General features: G+C 45.7%; 1 protein-coding gene across 2 annotated transcripts in view; it reads right to left on the reverse strand.

The window, feature by feature from the left end:
* Nucleotides 1-18,345, reverse strand: part of LOC138677353 (uncharacterized) — a 94,660-nt gene that overhangs the window by 18,871 nt on the left and 57,444 nt on the right. For both annotated transcript variants that reach the window (XM_069767410.1, XM_069767411.1), the window contains exons 5-8: nucleotides 15,440-15,544; nucleotides 13,097-13,121; nucleotides 11,270-11,301; nucleotides 10,034-10,080 (exon numbers count right to left, since the gene is read on the reverse strand). In XM_069767410.1, coding sequence (XP_069623511.1) covers nucleotides 10,034-10,080; nucleotides 11,270-11,301; nucleotides 13,097-13,121; nucleotides 15,440-15,544 — 209 coding nt within the window. The remainder of the gene's footprint in view (nucleotides 1-10,033; nucleotides 10,081-11,269; nucleotides 11,302-13,096; nucleotides 13,122-15,439; nucleotides 15,545-18,345) is intronic.

An 18,345-nucleotide genomic window follows, 5' to 3' on the forward strand; every position in this document is an offset into this window, starting at 1 on the left:
GGCCAATGAAGCTAGTCATCAACGCAACATCCCTTACGGCAGTGTAGGGCCACCATTTTCTGCACCACCTGCAGTATCTGTGCAGGTTTCTTTGCCAGGCCAAAGCAGTCAGGGTCAGGGAATCACCAGTTTCGTAGTAGGAAACACTGCATCTAGGGCACCGGCGGCAACAATACCATCTCCCACCGTCTCTCAGTCTGCCATGTCCACCGGCACCCCCGCTAGTTCCACGATCTCCAGCTCTCCAGTCCAGCTCACCCTACATGAGACTATGGTTAGAAAAAGGAAGTACTTAGCCTCGCATCCACGTACACAGGGTTTGAACGCCCACATAGCTAGACTAATCTCGTTAGAGATGATGCCCTACCGGTTAGTTGAAAGCGAAGCTTTCAAAGCCCTGATGGACTACGCTGTACCACGCTACGAGCTACCCAGTCAACACTTTTTTTCCAGAAAAGCCATCCCAGCCCTCCACCAGCATGTTAAAGAGCGCATCGTCCATGCACTCAGGCAATCTGTGAGCACAAAGGTGCACCTGACAACAGATGCATGGACCAGTAGGCATGGCCAGGGACGTTACGTGTCCATCACGGCACACTGGGTAAATGTGGTGGATGCAGGGTCCACAGGGGACAGCAAGTTTGGGACAGTTCTGCCTAGCCCACGGTCTAGGAAACAGTTGGCTGTAGCCGTTCGCACCCCCTCCTCCTCCTCCTCGTCCTCCTGCAGAAGCGAGACCTCGTCCACAGACCGCAGTCGCACAACCACTCCATCCGCAGCTGCCACTGTTGCACACCAGGTCTCCCATTATGGGGCAGCTACTGGCAAACGTCAGCAGGCTGTATTGGCTATGAAGTGTTTGGGCGACAACAGACACACCGCTGAAGTTCTGTCCGAGTTCTTGCAGAAAGAAACGCAGTCGTGGCTGGGCACTGTAGATCTTGAGGCAGGCAAGGTAGTGAGTGATAACGGAAGGAATTTCATGGCTGCCATCTCCCTTTCCCAACTGAAACACATTCCTTGCCTGGCTCACACCTTAAACCTGGTGGTGCAGTGCTTCCTGAAAAGTTATCCGGGGTTATCCGACCTGCTCCTCAAAGTGCGTGGACTTTGCTCACATATCCGCCGTTCGCCCGTACACTCCAGCCGTATGCAGACCTATCAGCGTTCTTTGAACCTTCCCCAGCATCGCCTAATCATAGACGTTGCAACAAGGTGGAACTCAACACTGCACATGCTTCAGAGACTGTGCGAACAGAGGCGGGCTGTTATGTTTTTGTGGGAGGATACACATACACGGGCAGGCAGTAGGATGGCAGACATGGAGTTGTCAGGTGTGCAGTGGTCGAAGATTCAAGACATGTGTCAAGTCCTTCAGTGTTTTGAGGAATGCACACGGCTGGTTAGTGCAGACAACGCCATAATAAGCATGAGCATCCCCCTAATGCGTCTGCTGATGCAAAGTTTGACGCACATAAAGGATCAGGCGTCTGCAGCTGAGGAAGAGGAAAGCCTTGATGACAGTCAGCCATTGTCTGGCCAGGGCAGTGTACAGGACGAGGTAGCGGGCGAACAGGAGGAGGAGGACGAGGAGGATGATGGGGATGATTATATTTTTAATGAGGAAGCTTTTCCGGGGCCAGTGGAAATTGTTGGCGCGGCAAGGCCGGGTTCTGGTTTTTGGAGGGACACAAGTGACGTGGATTTGCCTGAAACTGCCCCTCAACCAAGCACAACCACAGATTTGAGAACTGGAACTTTGGGCCACCTGGCGGATTATGCCTTACGTATCCTCAAAAGGGACACACGCATAACAAAAATGATGAACAATAACGATTACTGGTTGGCCTGCCTCCTTGATCCTCGCTATAAAGGCAAATTGCAAAATATAATGCCACATGAGAACTTGGAACTAATATTAGTAACCAAACAATCAACTCTTGTTGACCATTTGCTTCAGGCATTCCCAGCACACAGCGCCCGTGATCGTTCTCACACGAGCTGCAGGGGCCAGCAGACCAGAGGTGTTAGAGGGGCAGAAATCAGAAGTGGCGTTGGCCAGAGGGGTTTTCTGACCAGGTTGTGGAGTGATTTTGCTATGACCGCAGACAGGACAGGTACTGCAGCATCAATTCAAAGTGACAGGAGACAACATTTGTCCAGTATGGTTACTAACTATTTTTCATCCCTTATCGACGTTCTCCCTCAACCGTCATTCCCATTTGATTACTGGGCATCAAAATTAGACACCTGGCCAGAATTGGCAGAATATGCATTGCAGGAGCTTGCTTGCCCGGCAGCTAGTGTCCTATCAGAAAGAGTATTCAGTGCTGCAGGTTCAATACTAACAGAAAAAAGGACTCGTCTGGCTACCCAAAATGTAGATGATCTAACCTTCATTAAAATGAACCACAACTGGATATCGAAATCTTTTGCCCCACCTTGCCCGGCTGACACCTAGCTTTCCTATGTAAAGGTCTTGCCTGTGGACTATTCTGAACGACTTTTCCAATCTCGTAATTTGCAGCACCTGATTGTCCAGCATCCGACATGTTAACACCTCCCTAAATGGCCAAAGTCCCCACAGGGGGCCGTGGTATCGCCACTTGGCGCCAGCACCTTTGAGAGTACTGTTTGTCTGAAGAGGTGTGTGTGCCCGCTTTTGGTCGACGGCACTGCCACTAGGTCCCTCATAGTACAATAAAGTGTCTGGCGGTGGTGGTGCGCACCCAACGTCAGACACACCGTTGTAATATGAGGGGCCCTGGGCCTGTACCGCCGGCCACAAGACAGTCCCCCCCCCAGGTCAAACAGTGCTCTACCACTTGCAAAATTTTCTCTCACAGCTCCACCAATGTTTAGTCTATGCGCTGACATCCTTCAATGCCTGGCACTGTCAATACCATTGTATTGACATTTTTCTTATGTTAGGCCTTCGAAGCCTGTCTGCGGTCACTCCTTCCACTAGGCCTCCACTGACCTGTCTACTGCTGCCCGGGTTCCCCTGGAACCAATTTTAAATTGCCTACAGCCAGCCCAATTTATTATGTTAGGGCTTCAAAGCCTGTCTGCGGTCCCTCCTTCCACTAGGCCTCCACTGACCTGTCTACTGCTGTCCGTGTTCCCCTGGAACCAATTGTAAATTGCCTACATCCCAATTTTTGTTATGTTAGGCCTTCGAAGCCTGTCTGCGGCCCATTCTTTCCACTACTACTACACTGACCAGGCCACTGCTGCCCGTGTTCCCCTGGAACCAATTTTAAATTGCCTACAGCCAGCCCAATTTATTATGTTAGGGCTTCGAAGCCTGTCTGCGGTCCCTCCTTCCACTAGGCCTCCACTGACCTGTCTACTGCCGCCCGTGTTCCCCTGGAACCAATTTTAAATTGCCTACAGCCAGCCCAATTTATTATGTTAGGGCTTCGAAGCCTGTCTGCGGTCCCTCCTTCCACTAGGCCTCCACTGACCTGTCTACTGCTGCCCGGGTTCCCCTGGAACCAATTTTAAATTGCCTACAGCCAGCCCAATTTATTATGTTAGGGCTTCGAAGCCTGTCTGCGGTCCCTCCTTCCACTAGGCCTCCACTGACCTGTCTACTGCTGTCCGTGTTCCCCTGGAACCAATTGTAAATTGCCTACATCCCAATTTTTGTTATGTTAGGCCTTCGAAGCCTGTCTGCGGCCCGTTCTTTCCACTACTACTACACTGACCAGGCCACTGCTGCCCGTGTTCCCCTGGAACCAATTTTAAATTGCCTACAGCCAGCCCAATTTATTATGTTAGGCCTTCAAAGCCTGTCTGCGGTCCCTCCTTCCACTAGGCCTCCACTGACCTGTCTACTGCTGCCCGTGTTCCCCTGGAACCAATTTTAAATTGCCTACAGCCAGCCCAATTTATTATGTTAGGGCTTCGAAGCCTGTCTGTGGTCCCTCCTTCCACTAGGCCTCCACTGACCTGTCTACTGCCGCCCGAGTTCCCCTGGAACCAATTTTAAATTGCCTACAGCCAGCCCAATTTATTATGTTAGGGCTTCGAAGCCTGTCTGCGGTCCCTCCTTCCACTAGGCCTCCACTGACCTGTCTACTGCTGTCCGTGTTCCCCTGGAACCAATTGTAAATTGCCTACATCCCAATTTTTGTTATGTTAGGCCTTCGAAGCCTGTCTGCGGCCCGTTCTTTCCACTACTACTACACTGACCAGGCCACTGCTGCCCGTGTTCCCCTGGAACCAATTTTAAATTGCCTACAGCCAGCCCAATTTATTATGTTAGGCCTTCAAAGCCTGTCTGCGGTCCCTCCTTCCACTAGGCCTCCACTGACCTGTCTACTGCTGCCCGTGTTCCCCTGGAACCAATTTTAAATTGCCTACAGCCAGCCCAATTTATTATGTTAGGGCTTCGTAGCCTGTCTGCGGTCCCTCCTTCCACTAGGCCTCCACTGACCTGTCTACTGCTGCCCGTGTACCCCTTGAACCAACATCAGAAAATATAAAAATAAGTATTTTGCTTATAAAAAAGAAAATACTGGAGAGATATCAAATGCAGACATTTTAACATTAAAAACAAACACATACAACAAAAATCTGGTACAGTACTAAAAATGGCCACCAGCTACAATAACTTTCTCCTGCAAGTAGTTAACTGAAAGTTTTTTTCAATTTAAAACACAGATATGGCATCCACCGAGTGTTGTCCTGTCGCGTCTTCTTTATATTATTGCCAAGAAGATGCAAAACAATGAAAATAATAAAATCATTATTTACCAAAAAAATAGAGTAAGTCAAAACCACATTGCAAATAAACATTCATTACAAATAAAGAAGCAGGGCGCGTCCGAGGGTGAGTATATACCTAATAAGAATATAATCACCCTCGGACGCGCCTTGCTTCTTTCCGACAGCCTTCCTTCCTAAGAATCAGCCCTTCCGTGGTGTAGAGAGAGGGTGTGTTACACTCCAAGGTGTTCCCCAGGTTGCCTTTCCTGAGCTTCGATCTTCATGCTCTCGTTTAGTAGTTGTCGGAAAGTTGGCTGCATTAGGCCTACAAATTGGGTATGGGGTGGAGAGAGATGGTGTGTTACACTCCAAGGTGTTCCCCAGGTTTCCTTGCCATTGCTTTGGTCTTCCGACTCTCGTTTAGTAGTTGTAGAAAACTACACTGCATTAGGCCTACAAAATGGGTATCGGGTGGAGAGAGATGGTGTGTTACACTCCAAGGTGTTCCCCAGGTTTCCTTGCCATTGCTTCGGTCTTCCGACTCTCGTTTAGTAGTTGTAGAAAACTACACTGCATTAGGCCTACAAAATGGGTATCGGGTGGAGAGAGATGGTGTGTTACACTCCAAGGTGTTCCCCAGGTTTCCTTGCCATTGCTTCGGTCTTCCGACTCTCGTTTAGTAGTTGTAGAAAACTACACTGCATTAGGCCTATAAATTGGGTATCGGGTGGAGAGAGATGGTGTGTTACACTCCAAGGTGTTCCCCAGATTTCCTTGCCATTGCTTCGGTCTTCCGACTCTCGTTTAGTAGTTGTAGAAAACTACACTGCATTAGGCCTACAAAATGGGTATCGGGTGGAGAGAGATGGTGTGTTACACTCCAAGGTGTTCCCCAGGTTTCCTTGCCATTGCTTCGGGCTTCCGACTCTCGTTTAGTAGTTGTAGAAAACTACACTGCATTAGGCCTACAAATTGGGTATCGGGTGGAGAGAGATGGTGTGTTACACTCCAAGGTGTTCCCCAGGTTTCCTTGCCATTGCTTCGGTCTTCCGACTCTCGTCTAGTAGTTGTAGAAAACTACACTGCATTAGGCCTACAAAATGGGTATCGGGTGGAGAGAGATGGTGTGTTACACTCCAAGGTGTTCCCCAGGTTTCTTTGCCATTGCTTCGGTCTTCCGACTCTCGTTTAGTAGTTGTAGAAAACTACACTGCATTAGGCCTACAAATTGGGTATCGGGTGGAGAGAGATGGTGTGTTACACTCCAAGGTGTTCCCCAGGTTTCCTTGCCATTGCTTCGGTCTTCCGACTCTCGTTTAGTAGTTGTAGAAAACTACACTGCATTAGGCCTACAAAATGGGTATCGGGTGGAGAGAGATGGTGTGTTACACTCCAAGGTGTTCCCCAGGTTTCCTTGCCATTGCTTCGGTCTTCCGACTCTCGTTTAGTAGTTGTAGAAAACTACACTGCATTAGGCCTACAAATTGGGTATCGGGTGGAGAGAGATGGTGTGTTACACTCCAAGGTGTTCCCCAGGTTTCCTTGCCATTGCTTCAGTCTTCCGACTCTCGTTTAGTAGTTGTAGAAAACTACACTGCATTAGGCCTACAAAATGGGTATCGGGTGGAGAGAGATGGTGTGTTACGCTCCAAGGTGTTCCCCAGGTTTCCTTGCCATTGCTTCGGTCTTCCGACTCTCGTTTAGTAGTTGTAGAAAGCTACACTGCATTAGGCCTACAAATTGGGTATCGGGTGGAGAGAGATGGTGTGTTACACTCCAAGGTGTTCCCCAGGTTTCCTTGCCATTGCTTCGGTCTTCCGACTCTCGTTTAGTAGTTGTAGAAAACTACACTGCATTAGGCCTACAAAATGGGTATCGGGTGGAGAGAGATGGTGTGTTACACTCCAAGGTGTTCCCCAGGTTTCCTTGCCATTGCTTCGGTCTTCCGACTCTCGTTTAGTAGTTGTAGAAAACTACACTGCATTAGGCCTACAAATTGGGTATCGGGTGGAGAGAGATGGTGTGTTACACTCCAAGGTGTTCCCCAGGTTTCCTTGCCATTGCTTCGGTCTTCAGACTCTCGTTTAGTAGTTGTAGAAAACTACACTGCATTAGGCCTACAAAATGGGTATCGGGTGGAGAGAGATGGTGTGTTACACTCCAAGGTGTTCCCCAGGTTTCCTTGCCATTGCTTCGGTCTTCCGACTCTCGTTTAGTAGTTGTAGAAAACTACACTGCATTAGGCCTACAAATTGGGTATCGGGTGGAGAGAGATGGTGTGTTACACTCCAAGGTGTTCCCCAGGTTTCCTTGCCATTGCTTCGGTCTTCCGACTCTCGTTTAGTAGTTGTAGAAAACTACACTGCATTAGGCCTACAAATTGGGTATCGGGTGGAGAGAGATGGTGTGTTACACTCCAAGGTGTTCCCCAGGTTTCCTTGCCATTGCTTCGGTCTTCCGACTCTCGTTTAGTAGTTGTAGAAAACTACACTGCATTAGGCCTACAAAATGGGTATGGGGTGGAGAGAGATGGTGTGTTCCACTCCAAGGTGTTCTCCAGGTTGCCTTTCCTGAGCTTCTATCTTCAGGCTCTCGTTAAATTGTGGTTAAATGGAACAACTGCATTTGGCGTACTAGTTGGTTTGGGGCCTACTAACAGTGTCTGCCGCTCCTTGCTGTTCTCCTGGTTTCCTGTCCTGAAATTCCGTTTTCAGGCGCTCATTAAGTAGTTGTTAATGTTAGACTGCATTTGGCCTACTAGTTGGGTTGGGGCCTACTATCGGTGTCTGCCACTCCTTGCTGTTCTCCTCCACTGAACAAAGCTGTGCCGCCTGTTTACTACAGTTGCCAATTTTGAACTGCATTTCGACTACTTACTGATTTGGGCCTACTCTCTGTGTCAGCCTCTCATTCCAGTTGTCCTCCACTGCAATGCCCCCTGGTTATTCCTGTGTTACCAATTTTGAACTGCATTTAGCCAACTTTATTCTTTGGGCCTATATCTGTGTTTCCTCCTCATCCTGCCCATTGCCCAGCCAGTGATAGATGAGTCTGCTGGTACATTGACCCATAATGCAACATTCCCCGTGCACGCTACACAACAACATTGTGACCCTGCTGAAAGTCAGGTTGCTCTTCCCGCATACCATACCACCTTACACGGGGACAAACAGGAAGGTGCAGATGAAAGTGCAGGTTCCTTCATCAGGTGGGGGGAGGAATACTAGTTGGCGACGTCACTGGCACAGGGCCTCTCATGGTACGCAAAAGTGTTGCTGCCGGTGGGAGGCGCCCCCGCCGTGCAAACACACCGCTGTACTTTGAGGGGCCCTGTGCCAGTGCCAATGCCAACGAGTGGCCCCCCCTGCTTGCTCAGGTTCACAGCACTTGCAAAGTTGAAATACTTACCTCTCCCTGCTCCACTGCCGTGACGTGGTCCAGATTTCCTGGGCCCACTAATTACTTGAACCAGCCCTACCCACCACAACTTTAGCCAAATGACCCCCAATTTCAAATGCCTTTCAATTATTATAAGGTAAATTACGCTTGACAAGCTTCATTAAGAAGAATGGATGGTTTTGACATTAAAATGGGCACTCTAGGTGTTTTCCTGGCCCCCACTCACTGCCGACTATGCTGCCCCATTGACTTGCATTGGGTTTCGTGTTTGGGTCGATCCCGACTTTACGTCATAATCGGCCGATTTCACTCGACCCGACTTTTGAGATAGTCGGGTTTCGCGAAACCCGGCTCGACTCTAAAAAGGTCAAGGTCGCTCAACTCTAGTAATGACTCATTGTCTTTTGTTGGGGATCTACATGAAAAAGCATTTGACCAATTTTTTTTGTGGATCATTTATGTAATTGAACAAATTAATCATGTCCCCCGCCTTAGACATCTTGTCTCATGACTAATTGTGTTTATTTTAATCTATCCAAATAGCTAAGATCATCCATGTACCTTATCAGTTTTCTGACTCCTCTTTTTAACTTTTCTAACTCCAGGGCCTCCTTTCTATGAACTGGTGCCCAGAACTTATCTGCATATTTCAACGCTTTGTAGAGTAATAGTATTACGTTCCTGTCCAGTGAGTCCATACTGTACCTAATTTAGTATATGACAATATCCTGTTGCCTTTAGAAGTGTCTTATTGACATTCTATGCTGTTACTTAGTTTGTAATCTACAAGAGCACCCAGATCCTTCCCTACAAGTGACTCTCCCAGTTTTACTCCCCGTAGAACATATAGTGCCCATGTGCATAGTTTTACAATTTTTCATTCCCAAGCTCATCTGCCAAGTCGATGCCTAAACACTTAGTTTCTCCAAAGTCAGGTTCTAACTTACTAAGATCCTCCTTAGACTACATTATATATTTTAGTGTCATCTGCAAAAATAAAAACACCACTATGAATACCATTTTATATATCAATAATAAATTGAACAAAATTGGACCAGAACTTAACCTTGTGGTCACCACTTATAATTAATTCACATCTAATACAATTCCAAGCTGAATTTCAGTGATTGTGACACAATCCAATTTTGCCATATTCGCACAACCTTTCTGAAACCTAGATACAAATAAACCCCTGCGAAAACCAAAGAGTGCCAGAATCCCAAAATTCATAACAGATTCTTCAAATGTAGGCAGTCACAGAATCTAAAAGATCTGTCGCCTACTTTTTCGTATATAAGCTTTGGCCACCGGCATCAGGGGCTTATCTACAGCATTCTGTAATGCTGTAGATAAGCCCCCGATGTATCCTGAAAGATAAGAAAAGCAAGTTATATTATACTCACCCAGGGGCGGTCCGGGTCCGATGGGCGTTGCGGGTCCGGGTCCAGCACCTCCCATCTTCATTGAATGCCGTCCTCTTCCTTGCTTCCTGTCGCGGCTCCAGCACAGACATACTTTATCTGCCCTGTTGAGGGCAGCATAAAGTACTGCAGTGCGCAGGCGCCGGGAAAGGTCTGAGAAGCCCAGCGCCTGCGCATTGCAGTACTTTGCGCTGCCCTCAACAGGGCAGATAAAGTACGCCTGTGCTGGAGCCGCGACAGGAAGCAAGGAAGAGGACGGCATTCAATGAAGATAGATGGGAGGCGCCGGACCGCGACGCCCATCAGACCAGACCGCACTCCCCTTCCCCAGGTGAGTGTCATCTAACCTCTTTTTCTCAGCTTTCAGATGACATCGGGGGCTTATATACAGCATTACAGAATGTTGTCGATAAGCCCCTGATGGTGGTGGCAGCTGCTTATATACGAAAAAGTAGGTGATAGATTCCCTTTAACTTATTTAGGGTAATTGAGATTCTCACCATTGTAGAAATTTCACAATATGGCCTTTCTTCCAAAGGTAACTCTTCTGGAAATTAAACGAAAGCAGAAATTTAGTTATGTAAGAAAAAAAATCCTGAAATAGAAACAAATGCAATCCGTAATATTTAAGTAAAAGGCTGAAGTTTCAGCCTCAGTTCTTTATGACTCTATTCTCACCCAAAAACATTTCACTTTAACTTTCAACTGCATTGTTCAAATTACGGGAGACATTAAAGGTGGAAAATGTTCTAAAATTATTTTATATTCATTACTGTAATGAGCGGTACCATGTGACCGCTCACTACAGGAAGAAGATGCAGTGCTGGAAGAAGCAGGGACCTGCAGGGACCGCGCCAGGAGTAGGTGAGTATAATTAGACAGGCCCCGCTCCCCCTCCCTTGCCGACCCCCGAGTATGACTCGAGTATAAGCCAAGAGGGGGACTTTCAGCCCCCAAAAATGGGCTGAAAATCTCTGCTTATACTCGAGTATATACGGTATATGTATATTGCAGCTATTGTTTTACGACAACACTCTGACCTAAGTGTATGTATTTCCTTGGACAGTCACTGTTCTTGGACAGGTTATCTACTTGTGAAACAAGATGAAAAGCAAAACATTATTATGAATTCTAGAAATGAATGTGTTTATTCTTTTTATGTTTTTTTGGAGGTTGGCATTTTCTGCCTAACACAACCTTAGAGAGTTTCCGTTCTGAAAACTCAGCGAAAAACCCCTCAGAGTGGACACACCTAAGGCTATTTGCAAAAGGCGTGGTTTAGACTCCAGCGCTACTGCCGAGTTTTGCCAGGCAAAGCCACTTCAAGAAAACACTGTCCTACGTTGGCTTTCTCAGAAGTTTTGCCATCGCTCTTGTGGTGGCTCTCGCTCTACACTGAGAGGTATGAAGAATGGAAGCCGCCCAAAGAATGAGCATGTCATGTTTACTGCATCTTATGGGGTACCTTTGTAATGCTTGGTCAGGCAGATTCTGCACGAAATCTGCCTGAAAAGAAGTGTTCACAATTAGAAAACTGGGGAGCGTTTCCATAAATCTATAATTGAAAACTAGAACTTTGCCTATAGAAACATCGTATTGTTTGAGAACACATTATCAATTGTTATCTCTACGAAGTATTTCAAACAGTTTAAGAGAATTTGATTTTATTTCAGATTTTTAATAAAAAAAAGTAATCTTCAAAAGGTAACGGTCATACATGTCACATTTATAATTACCCTCTTCTGCATTCTCCATGGTCTTCATTTGCCTAGGTATATGAAAAAAAATTGAAAAATTTAATGTGCGAGCAGGCCAATTTCTTCTTGTGCATTACCATATACGGGAGTGATCTGGCCACATGAGTGGTCATTCTTTCAAGAGAATCGGATGGATTATGCTCATGACACCTAGTGTCAGCTTAGTGTGGTCCGATTTTTTGGATGAGAAATTGGGGAGCAAAATTTCTCCATCTACTCCATTCTCTGAGTCCACGGAAATCGGACAGCACACAGATGTTATCCGAGTGAAGTCTGATGATTTCCACACACCCATAGACTTGAATAGCCAAGCGCGATCTGATTTAGCCTGCAGTTTTTTTTCCTCATGCTGAATCGGTATGAGAGAAAAACGTAAATCTGTAGCAATTCCTAGAAAACAGCCCCTGGGCAGGGTCAGTGAGGAGGAGTGAGTTGGAGGTTAGGTGTGAGGACAGTAAGCTCAAGTGATATCATGAATTAATCTTAATGAAAAGTGACAGATTTGATTGAATAGTCACAGCAAGGGGAGACAAAAACTACTGGTGCCACAGTATTAAACCAAAGAACAAAAAGGGAGCTGGTTCAGCCATGAGAAGAGACAAGAGTTGGACAGATAACAGTTTGGGTTAGTGGGGACCCTGAGACCGCAAAGAGAAGCAAGGACAGTTTAGTCAATTCGTAGAAATTTTGGTGACGAAATACCGGGCTTGTCATGCTGGATTACTTAGATACTGTACTGAAGCTGGGTCATGGAAAGCAAAGAAAGTATAAGAAGACTGAATGGACCAAGTGTACGGTGTATTAAAAATATAATGGTAAACTCAAGTATTATACTACCACCGAAAACCAACAAAGCTTGAAGATCTGGTAACGGCGGTAAATGTATTCACTGTGTTGTTCCTGTTGGCATCTGAAATGTTAATCAACTTCTATAATCAGGAAATATTTATTGTTATAATCTAGGGTCTCCATGTTCCTAAGGTAAATGAGGGGTCCCAAGTTTTATGTCAGTTGGAAGAATTCAGCCGCTAAGGAAACAACCTGTTTCCACTGTTTTTTTGGGGTCACTGATGTGATCCTTGGCCATTGCAACCCTTAGAATCAGGTATTTTTTATTTTTTTAGAAGATGGGTTATTATAGGGTTTTGCCACCCACTACACAGGTAACCCCTTCTTAGAAAACACAATCCTCAATGTAAAATAAAAACACATTATACTCACCTTCCATGCTAGCACCATTCCAGCAATGTGTGCACATGGTCTCCCGAGCCTCCCACGACAATGTTATATCATGTGAGTCCTGCAGTCAATCAGTGGCTGCTATTGAGCTGCTTGGCCCTCATTTTCTCTGAACAAACCTTGGACGTCAAGTGAAAGTGTGAGTGCAGCCACCTATTAAACATTACTGATTGGCTGATTGGCCTCATGCATGACCCCATGACTGAAAACCGTTGGCTCCTGGGAGGAAATAAATTCATTTTCTGCCGATAAAGGCACTCTCAGTAAGGAGGCCGGGCAGCGTTGTAGTGCTGTGTACCTGCAGATTACTCATACATTCCTATTTCCAAGATGAGATGTTGCCTTTAATGAAGACTATTTAGAAATTTACATAGCTTTATATTTAAGAAGCAAATGAACAATGAAATAATATGTGCAAAGTTGTGCATAACCCTAAGTTAGGAGCAATATTATATGAATATTTATGTTTTTATTTCAGTGAATAAAATGATGTGGCCAATGCCCTTGTGCTGAAGGGAACAATCGGTACTAGATATTTATTGCTTAGGATGGGATCGTGATACTTACACATTTTTCTTTTTACAAATGACTCCTAAAAAATATAAGCAGAATTAGCCAAAAGAATAGATTTCTACATCTAGTTTTGTATTATGTCTGGCACTGAAAGTAAATACAGAGTAAAGTAAATGAACCCAACAGCAAAAAGATGGGTTCTTGGCAAGGGCAGAACAAACCATACACTGTTGTTTCATGTTCCGGTTTTATCCTCGGGAAATCAAACTCCTCTAGAGCAGACCTGGGCAAGATGCGGCCTGCGGGCCGCTTAAAATCATCAAGCGGGCCGGATACGGCCCGCAGGCAGCATCTTGCCCAGATCTGCTCTAGAGGAGTTTGATTTCTGACAGCAGCCCCCGGCACCGCTCGTCCAGCTGTCAGCCGCTTCTGAGGACCACTGGTGGCTGGAGTGAAGGCCAGGTTGATTACCTGTTTATCGGTGGCGGTGGCCATCTTCCAGAGGCCGCGCGTGCGCAGATGGAGTGCTCTGCTTCACGGGGCTTCAGGAAAATGGCCGTGAGAGGCCGCACATGCGCAGATGGAGATCGCGGCGGCCATTTTCCTGAAGCCGAGTTTGCAGATTTAGATCTCGGCTTCAGGAAAACTGCCACCGCGATCTCCATCTGTGCATGCACGGCCTCCCTCGGCCATTTTTCTGAAGCCCCGTGAAGCAGAGTACTTCATCTGCGCAGGCGTGGCCTCGGGAAGATGGCCGCCGCCACCGATATTCAACCCGGGTCTGCTGCTCACATTGCATTCCGGGCCGCTGCGTCACCTCACCGGTGGAAGGGACCCTGCGCACGCCATACCGCACCTCTGCCGCCGCACCACCACTGCTGCAACCCCCCCATGGACACCAGGCCATGGCGTCACCCACCTACGCAGAAAGGGACCCTGCTCAGGTGCACGCCACACCGCATCACCCCACCTCTGCCGACACCATGCCTCCTGTGACCTTACTCTGCCACCGCCATCAATCAGGTAAGAATCTTACCGTAAGATACTGGAAATTCGGACAATAAGACGGACCCCCATCTTATAAAAAATCTTTTTTTCGGCAATTTTCACCCCAAATTTGGGGTGCTCCTTATGGTCCGGTGCGTCTTATAGTCCGAAAAATATGGTAATTATATTAGTTCGGCCCTCTAAAACCATCCCACTTTCTCATGCGGCCCCATGGCAAAATTAATTGCCCACCCCTGCTCTAGAGTCTTAACAAAACTGTTTTTGGGGGGATTTCTGCAAATTCCAAGAGAAAAAAAATCCTCATTCCAAATTCTGTTATTAAAGGGAACCTGTCACCCCGTTTTTTGAGATTGAGCTATAAATACTGTTAAATAGGGCCTGCGCTGTGTGTTCCTATAGTGTATGTAGTGTACCCCAATTCCCCATGTATGCTGAGAAATAACTTACCAAAGTCGCCGTTTTCGCCTGTCAATCAGGCTGGTCAGGTCGGGAGGGCGTGGTGACATCGGTGGTTCTTCCTCAGCTTTACGTTGGTGGCGTAGTGGCGTAGTGGTGAACAAGCAGCGCGCGATCTGCGCTGTAATCCCTTGCATCGGTGGGGGCGGCCATCTTCCTGGGGCCGCGCGTGCGCAGATCGAGTGCTCTGCTGCACGGGGCTTCAGGAAAATGGCCGCGGGATGCCGCGCGTGCGCATTAGAGATCGCGGCGGCCATTTTCCCAAAGCCGAGATGCAAACTCGGCTTTGGGAAAATGGCCGCCGCGATCTCTAATGCGCACGCGCGGCATCCCGCGGCCATTTTCCTGAAGCCCCGTGCAGCAGAGCACTCGATCTGCGCAGGCGCGGCCCCAGGAAGATGGCCGCCCCCACCGATGCAAGGGATTACAGCGCAGATCGCGCGCTGCTTGTTCACCACTACGCCACTACGCCACTAACGTAAAGCTGAGGAAGAACCACCGATGTCACCACGCCCTCCCGACCTGACCAGCCTGATTGACAGGCGAAAACGGCGACTTTGGTAAGTTATTTCTCAGCATACATGGGGAATTGGGGTACACTACATACACTATAGGAACACACAGCGCAGGCCCTATTTAACAGTATTTATAGCTCAATCTCAAAAAACGGGGTGACAGGTTCCCTTTAAAGGCTTGGTTTGGTAAAGTGGGGCCAAATTGACGAGTATGGGTCTCATCTACTGACACAGTAGAGTGCAAGACAAATGAGGATTTGGTGCATGAGAAGAAAAATAAAGCTGGAAGACCCGTGAAAACATCAGCTGAAACCCTAACGCTCAACACAACTTCCTTGAAATGTTCATGCATGAAGACTCTATACTATAAACATTAAGATGGAAGGCTGTCCTGGAACTGAGCACATAATTCTCCTACCTTTGGTTTTCAAGATAATCAATATCACACACAGAACCAACAGGACCGCCACAGAGATGGAAAAGATGATCACTAGTTGGTAGTCACCAAGGCCATTCTCAGTTTCTGTAGAAGAATGAATCACAAGAATGAGAGATTGTACATGAATCATGGAGGCCACCTTCATAATATATCTATAATGTACAATATGTATACACAATGATTATTTTTGTGATCAGCTTCTATATAATGCTTTTTTAGAGCTTTAACCCTGTTGTTTTGTTTGCATTTACTATACACTTGTAGTGTTCCGGGTCACTATGACCCGGCTTATTAAACCTTGATTTTAGACACTCTGACTCCATTTTTTTTATACTTTTTGCTTACTAGACTGTTTGTGAACATGTTTGGTAGTAAAAAAGAAAGAAAAATGAACTAGAAATCTTTTTTTTTTGTTTTTATTCAGAAAAAACAGATCCATTAAATGAGCAAAACGAAAATAGAAAACTACACATATTTTGTAAAAAAACAAAAAACAAAACAATCAAATCAAACATTTTGTGATAAAAAATTAAAAATAATAAACATTACAATGTGAATATATTTACATGATCATATAAATTTACGGATTCTTGCATGAAAAACAATACACATGATTTTTGCATAGAAATGTTTTACAGCCAGAACATGTTATACTCGTCTTGTTGTCACAAGTAGAAGGGCAATAGCTGCATCTTTTTCTTTTGATGCCGGAAGAGGCCATGGGGGTAGAGGCACACAGCTGCTCTCCAAAGAAACTGAAAGGTAACATGTCTGGGCTAGCATATGTGTACTGATAAGAGCAGAGAAGATAAGAACCCTTCAAGCAGATAAGCCAGGAAGACAGACTTACTTAGCAAAAAAAAATTATTTGCAAGACTTTACAGCTCAGCTTTACAAAAAAAAAATGTCTTAGACAGCGCGTTCTGAGCAGTCCGTTCTGCGCATAATATGCACGTGTAGTGCACACCTAGTGATCTCTCCGGATGCACTCTACATTTTAGAATAGACTGCGCACCAAAAATAATCAATATAAAGCCATTTTTATGGTGCGCAATTGATATACAATAGTAGATGCAATAAATAGACCCAACTGAGGTTATAACTCCTTTATTTCACTGAAAATATGGCCTCACAGCTGTAAAAAACGATGTCGGGTCACTATGACCCGAACATAACAAGTGTAACTTTTTGCGTGTAGCAAAAAGTAAACAAAAAAAAAAATACTCATAGGTAGGTCCCCCAAAATGAGGAAAAGTCAAGGAGTCTCAAGTTTTAGAGATTTACAGAAAAAAATCTAAAGGGCCGCAAAAAGTCTGTTCGGGTCACTGTGACCCGAACAGAACAGCAGGGTTAAAGGGTTTCTCCACTGAAGTCATTAAACACACGATAGTTGATAAATGAGTAACCTTTGACTCAAGTACGTCCACTCATCAACACTGGCATGTACATACTGTCCTATAATATTGTCACATTAATCACCCACAAGTAGAGGTACCAAGGAGATTGGAAGGGCACATGTGCAGATGTGAGGTGGAATGCCAGGAGCTCATTAGATGAGTATTTGTTTTTTTTTTTAAAACCACAATAAACTCACTGTTAAAAATGTAGTGAACAAGACAGTTAGTGGCAGGAAACACTACTTTTTTACACCAAGGTCAAACACTGATTACAGCCCTCGTCATGTATACATTGTTGCCCAAAGCTCTTTGTCCTAGAAGTGCCCCACTTCAAAAGATAGAGTATTTTGTGTGGGAAGACTGCCCAATGCAGTCTTCTGGTCTTCAATAAAATGGTGCCGGAGTCGGACCATGCTCAGATCAAGATCTCTGCTTGCATTTTATTGAAGACCTGAAGAGCAGATGTGGAATCTCACACTGCACACGCATTGTCTACCCAATGATGGAAGCAGCTCGAAATCTCAGAATGGAGACAGGTTACTAAATAATGACCTGTAGAAACACAAGAGGCAGGCAGAGGGACGGAGCTGAAGAAGATTCAGCTACTCCAACCGCCCTGATGCACAGGCATCATCCAAAGAAAATGTAAAACTATGATAAAAAATACCTCTGATCAGATTCTTTCTACAAAAAGTATCAATTTAATCAGTGTAATAGCACCATTATGGCCATATCTTTATGTTATATTGAAAAATCCTCAAGACAGGTTCCCCTTAAGAGTGAGAGACTATTGATTTCAGAAAATAGGCTATGTGAGGGCTGAAGCATTCCAGATAAGCTACAGCAGAGCATGTCTACCAAGAGACGGAAGTTTACGTTCTGATTGAGTCACACAGAGTCTCCCAGTGAGAATGAGATATTTCCGAGAAGAGTGCCAGCAAATGAACTGTTGTGAATGCAAAACTTTCTGCCTTGGTTCAAGATATTTCCATTTGTGAGATTGTGTGGAACCACCAAGTTTTCATTTGAGATACTATGTAACCTTCAAGCTCATTGCCTTTTGTGAGTAAAGCTGTTTTTGAACTCTCTCCAGGGAATATGTTCCTGCTAATTCGGTCTTTCCTACTAGTGATGGCCTACCTTATGTTATTTACACTGTGTGCAGAATTATTAGGCAAGTTGTATTTTTGATCACATTATACTTTTTATACATGTTGTCCTACTCCAAGCTGAACAGGCTTGAGAGCCAACTACCAATTAAGTAAATCAGGTGATGTGCATCTCTGTAATGAGTTGGGGTGTTGTCTAATGACACCAAAACCCTATATAAGGTGTGCTTAATTATTAGGCAACTTCCTTTCCTTTTGCAAAATGGGCCAGAAGAGAGATTTGACGGGCTCTGAAAAGTCCAAAATTGTGAGATGTCTTGCAGAGGGATGCAGCAGTCTTGAAATTGCCAAACTTTTGAAGCTTGATCACCGAACAAAC

The sequence above is a fragment of the Ranitomeya imitator genome, chromosome 4 (genome assembly GCF_032444005.1).
Source record: "Ranitomeya imitator isolate aRanImi1 chromosome 4, aRanImi1.pri, whole genome shotgun sequence".
In the NCBI taxonomy this organism is placed as follows: Eukaryota; Metazoa; Chordata; class Amphibia; order Anura; family Dendrobatidae; genus Ranitomeya; species Ranitomeya imitator.